The 12,114-nt window shown below is 37.6% G+C and overlaps 1 protein-coding gene across 1 annotated transcript in view; it reads left to right on the plus strand.

Moving 5' to 3' along the window:
• The window catches only part of PPM1E (protein phosphatase, Mg2+/Mn2+ dependent 1E), a 199,174-nt gene that overhangs the window by 185,963 nt on the left and 1,097 nt on the right, over positions 1-12,114 (plus strand). Inside the window, exons 4-6 of the mRNA XM_068530378.1 lie at positions 4,280-4,468; positions 6,862-7,005; positions 7,244-7,337. Of these exons, the coding sequence (XP_068386479.1) occupies positions 4,280-4,468; positions 6,862-7,005; positions 7,244-7,337 (427 nt within the window). The remainder of the gene's footprint in view (positions 1-4,279; positions 4,469-6,861; positions 7,006-7,243; positions 7,338-12,114) is intronic.

A 12,114-nucleotide genomic window follows, 5' to 3' on the forward strand; every position in this document is an offset into this window, starting at 1 on the left:
AACACAGTCAATAATAAAAAATTGGAAATGATCTGAGTCATATATAGGAAATGATTACTATGATATGCTCATCAGATGTATAGTACTTATCCATTTAAATAATGACTTGGGGGAAATGCTAATGATATGGCAAATAACAAAAAGCAGGATATAAAATTTTGTGTACATTATGATTCTAATTTTATTTTATTAAAAATTTATATTTATAGAAAAAAGACTGGTTGTCTGTGGATGGTGGGATTAGAGATATATATTTCCTTTGTACACTTCTTTATTAGTCCAAATAAACATACATTATCTTTTTTTAAAAACTGAAGTATAGTTGATTTACAATGTTGTGTTAGTTTCTGGCGTACAGCAAGGTGATTCAGTTATTTTATATATATATATATCCTGAAGAATACATATATATATTCTTTTCCAGATTCTTTTCCATTATGCCTTATTACAGGGTATTGAATATAGTTCCCTGTGCTACACAGTAGGACCTTGTTGTTTATCAGTTTTATGTATTATAGTTTGTATCTGCTAGTCCCAAACTCCTAGTTTAGTTCTCCCCACCCACTTTCCCCTTTGGTAACCATAAGTTTGCTTTCTGTGTCTGTGAGTCTGTTTCTGTTTCATAAATAAGTTCATTTGTGTCATATTTTAGATTCTACATATAAGTGATATATGGTATTTGTCTTTCTCTGTCTGACTTACTTCACTTAGTATGATAATCTCTAGGTCCATCTATGTTGCTGCAAATGGCATTATTTCATTCTTTTTTTTATGGCTGAGTAATATTCCATTATACACACACACCCCAACACACAGACACACTCACACACATACCACATCTTTATTCATTCATCTGTCGATGGACATTTAAGTTGCTTCCATAGACATACATTATCTTTATAACAGGGAAGACATCAGTATTTTTTTTTAAAGAGATCCACTTGGCTCCTTTGTTTCTTCTTATGTTATATTGTTTAAGAATCTCCTCACCAATCTCACACTGTTTAAAGTTATATTCTCATGCCCACATAAAGCTATTATTGCCCCCTTCCTCTTTGTGATGATCCCATATCAGTCCACTCATCATTTAAAAACTGCTTGGATGAATGGGGAGATTGGGATTGACATATATACACTAATCTGTATAAAATGGATAACTAATAAGAACCTGCTGTATAAAAAAATAAATAAAATTCAAAAATTCAAAAAAAACCCAAAAACCAAAAAAAACTGCTTGGACATGCAGTTTTTCAATTTTACCCTTATCCTGCCAATTGAGCTGTTTAAAAATGAGTACATTAAAATAATTTACCGCTATTTATTTTAAATAAGAATTTTTTATCGAGGTATTTTGATTTATAATTAGTTTCAGGTGTGCAATATAGTGATTCAAAATTTTTATAGATTATAGTCCATTTAAAGTTATTATAAAATATTGGCTATATTCCCTGTGCTATACATTATATCCTTGTAGCTTATTTATTTTATATATAGTCATTTGTGTCTCTTAATCCCCTACCCTTACATTGCCCCCCCTTCCCTCTCCCCATTGGTAACCACTAGGTTTGTTCACTGTATCTGTGAGCCTATTTCCATTTTGTTATATTCATTTCTTTTATTTTTTAAATCGCACATACAAGTGATAACATACAGTATTTGTCTTTCTCTGTCTGACTTGTTTCACTAAACCTAATGCCCTCCAAGTCTATCCATGTTGTTGCAAATAGCAAAATTACCTTCTTTTTTATGGCTGAGTACTATTCAATTTTGTGTGTGTGCGTGTGTGTGTGTGTGTGTATGCATACACACCACATCTCTTTATCCCTTTTTTAAAAATTGAAGTATAGTTGATTTACATTATAATATTAGTTTCAAGTGTACAGCATAGTGATTCAGTATTTTTATAGATTATATTCCATTAAAAGTTATTAGAAGAATAATGGCTATAATTCCCTGTACTATATAATATTTCCTTGTTGCTTATTTATTTTATACATAGTAGTTTATATCTCTTAATCCTATATCCCTATCTCACCCCTCCCCTCTTCCCATTCCCCACTGGTAACCACTAGTTTTCTATATCTGTGAGTCTGTTTCTGTTTTATTATATACATTTGTTTGGTTTATTTTTTAGATTCTACATATAAGTGATATCATATAGTATTTGTCTTTCCCTGTTTGACTTATTTTACTAAGCATAATATTCTCTAGGTCTATCTGTGTTGCTGCAAATGGCAGAATTTCTTTTTTATGGCTGAATAATATATATATATATTTCACATCTTCTTTATCCGCTCATCTATTGATGGACACTTGGGTTGTTTCCTTATCTTGGCAATTGTAAACAGTGCTGCTATGAACATTGAGGTGCATGTATCTTTTTGAGTTAGTGTTTTTGTTTTTTCTGGATATATACCCAGGAATGGAATTGCTGGATCATATGGTAATTCTGTTTTTAGTTTTTTGAGGAACATCCATATTGTTCTCCACAGTGGCTGCATCAATTTACATTGCCATCAACAGTGTAGGAGGTTCCCTTTTCTCTACATTCTCTCCAACATTTGTTGTGTTCTTCCTGATGATGGCCATTCAGATAGGTGTGAGGTGATATCTCACTGTTCTTTTGATTTGCATTTCTCTGATAATTAGCGATGTTGAGCGTCTTTTCATATGCCTGTGAGTCATCTGTGTATCTTCTTTGGAAAAATGTCTATTCAGGTCTTCTGCCCATTTTTTTTGATTGGGTTATTTGGGTTTTTTTGATTGACTTGTATAATAACTATTTATATATATATATAAATATATTTATATTTTATATATTTAATATATTTTAATATATTATATATATATTTAATATGTTTTAACATATTATATATATTTTAATATAGTTTGGATATTACCCCCTTGTCGAAAAATGAGTATTTCTTTAGTACAAGGTAGAAATTCTACATGTCAAGACTTTTTTTCTAAAGAGTTGTTTATCAATGTCATCTTCAATGGCATTATAGGTGGTTTGATTATATTGCTAAATTAACTAGTTGTAATAATCTGTATTAGATATAGATTTCATAATATTAGTTTGTATCATTACTCTATGGACATTTATATTTGGTACTTTTGTAAATGTAGTAGTTCGTTTAAAAAGAACTTTTTCAAAGCACAAATACACCTGTTGTTTTAGTATATTTTAGTAGTCCTTCCAAATCCCCATGAGATACCAACTCATCCCTACCTAACAGATGAAACAACAAGCACAAGAAGATTATATGCTTTACTCTGTGTATTTTATTCACTTTGAATGACAGGGCCTGGACTCAACTGAACTCTCCAAGAGCCCAAGGAAGAAGTCACAGCTTCCAAATGAAAATCATTAGTGTTGCCTAAAAGGAGCCCAGAACTCAGTGAGAGTTCAGTGAGTTACAGATCTCCTAAGTGAGCTAGAGCTGAGATTTAAACACTTGAGTTGAAGAGAAAGAAAAAACTAAGTATTTAATGAGTTAAATGTACTCTTGTGATTAGGCTTCCATTGTCAAGACAAGTCACAGGTTTGGAAGACTCTCTTCTGGCAGTTGCCATAGGGCTTTGAGCAGAGGGTGAGCTAGGAAATGTGAAGCTACATCTTGAATTAGGGGATTAGGTAAAGACATATAGACATCTGATGTGGTTCAAGTTTGGGTAACCAATTTAGAGACTGTGTTATTTATGGTGAGAATACAATGTGACCATGAATGACTTATGAAGGCGATATTATAGTTTAGAAGTATGTGTATGCTTTCATTTTCTCTGTGTATTTTAAACAGTCTAACATAATTGGCCTCGTGCTTGGAAGGCCAGTTATTTCCTATTGTTCTCAGTTTCTAATTTTATTATTAAAGTACTTTCATTTTGACAAAAATCCTCAATCCACAACAGCCTTTGCTTAATTCCTCCTCATATCTTCTCTTTCTCCCCCTCCCCACAACTTATAACAGCAACTTTGAAGCCAGTGTATGTAGGTGGTTTCCATGGTACAAGACAACAGCTTTCACAGTGAGAGAGGGCACTTCAGCCTGAGCTAATTGGGCATGATGTGTTCCAGTGTTCTGGTGTGTAAACACAGATGCCCTAATGTTGCAGGTATTTTAGCATTTGATCAGGCACGTCAGAAAAGGGAAACATTTAGTCTCATTATCTGGGTGACAAAGCAGTGGAGGAAGATGGGCAGCAGTGCGGGGGATTGGCTCATTTTGAGTCATGCTACACCTAACTCCCTTAACTGTTTCTGTGTTCCTATTGACAGGACCAGGAAGAACAAGCTTACTTTGCAGTGTTTGATGGCCATGGGGGAGTGGACGCTGCCATTTATGCCTCCATTCACCTGCATGTTAACTTAGTACGCCAGGAGATGTTCCCCCATGATCCTGCTGAGGCCCTGTGCCGGGCCTTCCGGGTCACTGACGAGCGGTTTGTACAGAAGGCAGCCAGGGAGGTATGCCGTTTCCACATAAATTCCAGCCATGATGCATTAGCTGAGATCTACTTGTTCTGTGGTTAAAAGGCTATTTTGGATTTTCTCTTGTGGTAGACATTGTTTAAAGCTCTCTTCCAAACTATATTCTTGACACACAGTATTGGATTGTTGTAGTTCTAACTCCCTCTTTAGGAATAGATTTAGTGGGGTGCTATGATGTACTGTATAGAAACTCCCAAGCTATAATTTTCTAGAAAGCCAGTCCATTGCTGGATTTGGCAGGTGACTTTTATCTTATTCACCATTGCCTGTCAGGTTCACACCAGGACCATCTCTCTAAGCAGACTTTTGCTGACAAAATCTGGATATGGTGGTTAAAACAGTGGTCTATAAAAGAGAAACAGAAGCTGGGATTTCTCCATACAGTTGGTTCTAAATGGGTTGGCAGTGTTTTGCTGTGTATCTCTTGAAGAAAGTTTTGCTTGGAGAGAGTGAATCCTTAGATGATCCTTGAACTGATTTTCTCTTAACAGGAAGAAAGGTCAGAGCTCATGTCCTGATTTCTTAAGGTTAATCAGACCTAAGGTTTTACTCTGAACGAATGACAGGGGCTCTAAATTAAGATCTAAAAGTAAAAATTTTAATCTATTATCATTCTGGGCATTGGTACACAATTAACTACAGGACTTTATATTCATTTCCAACTAGGGACTAACAGAAAGAGAATAACTTTTAATTTTAAAAAGTAATTGCAGAATTATATACACACAGAAAATACGACTCCTGCCCTATGACTTAAACATTAACTCTTTTTGAAATGGACTTGGAGAGAACAGGGTAATCATTGAATCCTTTTCTTTGATCTCATAGTTACGCTACACAGCAACAGTGGGGTTTGGAATGAATGAAGCAATAATTCAGAACTACTTGGTGTTAAGCAAGGGCAATATTCTCTATCTCCCCACCTGCACCCCAGGTTTAGATTAATATGCAAATCCAACAGTAGTAACCACTATGGTCTGCAAATAGAGGTGGGGCTAGAAAACAAAATACAGTTGTTGACCTCAGACTTTGCCAGTCTGTGGCGGGCCGGCACTGCTTGGCTCTGCCTGCCTTGGAGCTGCCGGCTGTCATCATTTCTGACCGAGGACAAGACCTGGCCCCTGAGAGGTGATCTGTAAATCATCAACGTGAAACTAAGAGAATCACCTTGTCTTCTTCATCCTCCGTCCTATCCCTTTTCCTCTGTGTCCTCAAAGTCACGGCTTTTTTTCTGACCGTGTTCACCTCATTTGCTTTGCCAATGATGCTAGTGTCTCTTAGTCTTGCCAACAGTTCTCGTGAATAATTTAGGTTTGTCTCAGCAGTTACTTTTCTCCTTCTTGTGCTTCCATGTGCTGCTAACTGCTGGGAAGAAAGGAGCTATTCCTGTTGTGCAGCAGCCCTGCCTCCTGTTCTCTCTGGGGCATATGTACTGAAGTGTCTTTATCGTGTGTTCCAGGGGGCTGAGGTTTTGAACATTCTGTGTGGGAAGACATTTTATTGGTGGGTGAGGATTTATAACAAACTTTCCCTATATAGGGAAAATGAGAAGTTGTTTTCTCATTGGATACAAGGGGCCTTCTACCATCTTGACGCATTGGTTCTAATTTAGGCCAAGTCCTTAGTAACAGAAAGTCATGCTCGTTTGGTAGTGACTCATGTCAAATGGAGATGTCATTTTAGGATAGTAGTATCAAGACATTAAGTACAGTGGTACTGAGCTATTGTGATGAAATTCCAGGCTGTTTGTTTTTTTATGCAATGTTCCAAAAGCAAAGGCCCCTAAAATTATTGTAGGAGATTTTTTTTTTTTTTTAGAGGTACAAGCAACTTAGCACTCCAGGGAATGTATGTAATCTCTTGGCTCCTGTTTTAATATCCAGAGTATGCAAGCATTTGTTGTGTACACACCAGATGCTTTGTATGTTATTTTGTAAAGCCAGGACTCTCCCCCTGAACATACAGTAGGTCAGTAACAAAACAGAGACCAGAGTATGGAAATCTTTACTCTTAAGGATTGATATAGTGGCTTAGCACTGGACTAGGAGGAAAAAATTTCAGTTCTGTTCTAATCAGTTACCTGATCTTGGGCAAGTCACATAACCTGCCATAGTACCTGTGTATAAAATGGAATTGATAATTGTCTCTGCCTTGCATATCACAGATAAAATGGATCTGTATGTGTGTGTGCACATATAAATACATACAAGCACATAAGAATGCATTGAGAAATGGGAATTGCTATTTATGAAACCGAGTTATTAGTAGTCTAGCTTTCAACTGAAAAGTCTGTATTACCTATAAATTGCTTCTCAATGAGAATTTGATGTCTACTTATTTTTACTGACTCTTATTTAAATTACTTTCAGAGCTTAAGATGCGGGACCACAGGAGTGGTGACTTTTATCAGAGGCAACATGCTACATGTGGCCTGGGTAGGTGATTCGCAGGTTATGCTTGTGAGAAAGGGCCAAGCTGTTGAACTAATGAAGCCACACAAACCGGACAGAGAGGTAAGTATGGTCTGTTCTGTTAGGGCACATGCCACAAAGGCAGTTTTCTAGTCACTGGTTTTCACTTATTATTATAATTATCACCATTATCTCAGTAACCATGCCCACCTTCCAAAGGAAAAATAAAGAGAACCCTTTCCAGGAAGCTGATGAGTATTATATCTGTTGTTTACTGTTAAGGTAGATGAATAAATCCTGAATCCAATTATTTGCTTCTTTCTATTACATTACTGTGCAGGATGAAAAGCAGCGAATTGAGGCCCTTGGAGGTTGTGTAGTCTGGTTTGGTGCCTGGAGGGTGAATGGAAGTCTGTCGGTCTCCAGAGCTATTGGTAGGAAAAACCGATTAATTTTTGTTTCTCCAAACTTCCTTTTCCAGAACACTGTCTTATATTAATCTGATACAACAAGGGAACCTGAGATAATAACAGATTTTCAGAATGCTTATTACTGTTTAAAATAACATTTGGATAATGCTTCTTTTAATTAATTATTTAACCTACTCATTTATATAAATTCCATTCTTAAAAGAGAACTATATTAAGAAATGTTCTCTTACTAGTTTCTTTTTTTTTTTTTTTTTAATGGAAACCTTTAATCTTTGGCATACAAATCTGCTTAAAACCACAGTGATCCTCATTTTTCATTCCATTTTGGGCCATACTTAGCTTAAATCAGTACTTTCCATAAAATAGAAGCTTCCCCCCCCATATTTTACCTTGCTTATATCTTTAATTTTTTCAATGAATTCTAAAATAACACAAATAATGTGCTTTTTAGATGAAAACAATTTTTACTATATTAAAATTAGAAAACTAATTTTACTATATGTGGAATGTAGTAATTTGTCAGATAACCCTGGGGTTTCAGCGAATCTGCTTCCCTGGACCTGAATTCTTTAAAAGAAGGGGAAGTCGATAAAACTCTCTGTCTAAAATTGAGTGAGTAAACAGCTAAGCTGTTTGGACAAAATGCAAAGGTGTAGTTCAAAGACTAGGGCTATAGTACTGTTTCTGTCTGTTTCACTTTTGCACCTGGGTCTATTGCTTTAGGCTTCATGGCTCAGCTTCACTTTCTGTTTTTTTTTAAAAAGAACAAATCAATGTGCGTGTGTCTATATGGGTGGTATGCATATATGAATATATACTGCAGTTCTCAGTCACTGCCTCCTAAATAAATGAAGTAGTTTGACATAGGGATAACATGGATAAATGGAATTGAGGTCTAATCCCCAAATTTTGCTTATCATTACCAGAATATTCCAGGAACATTAACAGAATCTCAAAGGACTGATTTCAGTTTCACCACTGATGTGATTTCCCTCCTACTCTTTGGGAAGGTGCTGGCAAGCTGTGAAGTGGCCCAAATGGGAGCAGCAGAGGCTGGGAGAGAAGGAGGAAGCTCAAAGGTTCTGCAGTACCTCTTGAAAAACTGAGAGCTGGCCTTACCTTAGACTGAGGGAGTTATTAGGAACTCTGGAATAAGGCCAAAGGGGAGAAATTTCTGATTTCTAAAACACACCCTCAAATAGAATTATTTTTGACAACCCCAACCAAAGACCTCTTCTCTTGATCTGTCTTTGTCCGAGTATTGAGAGGTAACTTTAATGCTTGTTATAGAACCAACTTTATCCTAGAGGATACTTGTCATTTCTTGCTTCTAAAAATATGACACAAGGGGGAAAAGCAGGGAAAGAATGTCCTTGAATAAGTGACAATCTAAGAGAAAACCAGGCTGACTTCAGAGAGGAAGTGACGTCTGAAGTGGACATGGAGGATAGTATGCAGAGAAGGACATGCCAGGTATGGCGAATACAAACACATGGGCATCTCAAAGGGCATGTCTTGTTTTAGGAACAGTGACAAGTGCAGGAGGCTGGGGCAGAGGGTGGGAGTGGGAAGAGGTAAGTGTTGGCACCAGAGTGCAAAGGGGCTTAAATGCCAGGCTAAGTGTCTGGACTTTGCCAGGTGAATAAGACGAGGGCTCATGTGGTCAGGTTTGTATTTATAAATATTTGTAATAATCATGGAAGACGAACTAGAGTAGAAGGCCTAGATGAGAGGTCATTCAGGAAGCTGTTGATACAATTTGTTTCAGAGATAAGGACAGCTAAAAAAGGGATACAGAGGAGGGTATAAATTGATGAGACAGAAACGACAGTTTGTGGGGGAAGAGGAAAGTTAACTTCCAGGTTTCGGACTTGTGTGACTGAGAAGATGATAAAACATTTGTAATAAAGCAGCAGCAGCAGTTTGGGAGTGGGGAGGAGGGCAGATAATGAGTTCATTTTGGACATATTTTATATTCTAGGTGCCTGTGGGATATCTTGGAAGAGGTAATTTATATGAAATTGGAAATACAGATCTGGAGCTTAGCAGAGTTCTGAGTTAGAGACAGAGATATGGGAATTCATCCCATTTTGACAATAATATTAGCAACCTGTGAAGTGATATATATATGTGTGTGTGTGTGTGTGTGTGTGTGTGTATATATATATTAGTTGAAACTATAGGAATGGATGACATTGCCCAGGAATATTTAGTGTGAAGAGAGACCAAGGATGAGACTCATTACTTGTTGTAGAATAACATGAAGTCATGCTCTCTGGGTTTGTATCTTGGCTCTGCCACTTTACCAGCTGTGGGTCTTGAGAAATTTACTGCACTTCTCTGTATCTATTTGTCCCTTTGTAAAGCAGGAATAGTAACAGTACCTAACTCATAGGGTTTCTGTATTAAATGGCATAATACACACACCACACTTAGAACCCTGCCTGGCACAGTCTTAGCACACAATGATTTTTGGTGATTTTAAGTGAAGGAGCCAGTGAAGAAAATCAGGAAGGGATCAGAGACATAGAAATGGGGTATCACAGATGCTAGGGAAGGGGGTTTCTAGGAGTATGTAGTCAACAGGGTCAAATGCTGCAGAGGTCAAGTCATAGAATTTTGAAAATAGAAAATGGTTGTGGATATAGGTGAATCACTAAAGATTTTTTTTTTTTTAAGTCGGGAGGAGGAATTGAGGGAATTCGGGCCTGATAGACTGAATTTTCTTTGAAGTAGGAAATTAGGCCATCTACCAAAATCCAGTTAACTTAATTGGAAAGAGCTGAAGAATGTGAGAAAGATTTGGAAAGCTCGTGGAATAAAATAGGGGCTAAATAAGGACACGAAAGAGGACTCCTGGGACTTCCCTGGTGGCACAGTGGTTAAGAATCTGCCTGCCAATGCAGGGGACACGGGTTCGAGCCCTGGTCCAGGAAGATCCCACATGCCGTGGAGCAACTAAGCCCGTGCGCCACAACTACTAAGCCTGCGCTCTAGGGCCCGCGAGCCACAACTACTGAGCCCACACTCCACAACTACTGAAGCCCACATGCCTAGAGCCCGTGCTCCGCAACAAGAGAAGCCACCGCAATGAGAAGCCTGCGTGCCGCAACAAAGAGTAGCCCCCGCTCGCCGCAACTAGAGGAAGCCAGGGCACAGCAATGAAGACCCAACACAGCCAAAAATAAATAAATAAATACATTTAAAAAAAAGAAAAAGGACTCCTGAGCAGAGTTCAACTCTACTTAGAAAGTAAATAACACTTAACACTTTAAAAATAAAACACTTTTCAACTGTTTCTCCCCATGAGCCCTTCAGATTTATGATCCAAAGTTGACAAGAGGCATGATATGTTTTCTAGCATATGGAGAGAGGAGGTTTAAGACAAAAGGATGTTGCCATTTCTACAATGAAATGGATAATCATGCCCTCCCACCAAATTTGGGGGCGAAATGTCATTAATTTGACATCCAACAGTAGATCAGGTGAAAAGCCAGAATTTTGGCAGCATTTCCTCTGTGCAGATCTTTGTATGTTCTGTTCCAAACTAACAGTTGCAGTAGCCTTTTAATTGAAGCACTAAAACAAGATTTTTGGGAACAGTATGACTCAGATCACATTTATTTTTAGAGTTGGGATTCAGAAAATAATGATGATAATAATACAGTCAGGTGGAGCAGGGAATGGCGAAATTTAGTGAAGTGGATTGGTGGAGGACACTGACTCCCCAGTGACTGGAAGTGTTAATTAGCTGTAACAGGCTATTGGGAGGTGCCACAGTATAGCAGTGAAGTTGACGAAATCAAAAGCGTACTTGAGGAAGATGGTTCTGGCTACCTTAGTCTGTGAAAAAGACTAGTTTCTTACCTTGTAGATAAACTAACCCAGGTAGTTAAATATTAAGTAAGTATCTGTTGTTCAGGGTATCCCGTCACGCAGCCTGCTGGATAGGGTATGTGGCCCACAGTGGTTCTAGCAGAGTTATCCATAGGGTTCCCATTGAGCTTTTTGGGCCTATTTGAGGATTAAACAGGGATGTGAAATATTGGAGAGAACTTTACTTGGGTAGGAGAGAACCTATAACAGATATCAGAAACAGTGACAATATGGCCACATCGTTTAAGTAAGTATACGTAACTTCATTTTATCTTCCCCTAGTCAGATAGTTCAGTTTTAGTACAATAAAATGGACAGGAATGAAGAGGGTTTGTAAGTAACAAGTGCTGAGATCCGGATGCGGGCAGTCTGACTCCAGGGCTTGCATCGTTAACCACTAAGCTATATGCTACCACTTTAAGAATGATAAAGCATCTTGTAAAAAAAATTTTTTTCAAACTACTGTTTGCCAGTGAACTATGATACCCTAAACTAGGAACTATTGCTCAATACTCCATGTTTTTTATGTAAAGAAGTAAATGAGTATCCCCTGTAGTAATGTTATTTGGTTACCCAACAGGCGAAGGACCTGTTTGCTAAGGCTCTCTTCAAGTACTAAAGGAAAACAACGAATATAAACAAGCAAGGGATCTGGAAGTGCTCTGGATCTGAAAGTTCCAAAATGCACTGTAGATGATCAATTATCTCCGTAATCTGGTGACAGAAGCCTAGCTTAGTTGGGCCCCAGGTCTCCAGTCTGTTGCCCCTCCAAGCACCCAATATTCAACTACAAATTACTCCCTTAACAGTTACCTCTGTATCTTTGCTGATACTGTTCCCTCAACAGAGGACCCTTCTCTGCTTAGGACATTTGAGCTGGCCGTAAACATTTTTACATGCAAGA

This window comes from Eschrichtius robustus, chromosome 20, assembly GCF_028021215.1.
Source record: "Eschrichtius robustus isolate mEscRob2 chromosome 20, mEscRob2.pri, whole genome shotgun sequence".
Taxonomy (NCBI): Eukaryota; Metazoa; Chordata; class Mammalia; order Artiodactyla; family Eschrichtiidae; genus Eschrichtius; species Eschrichtius robustus.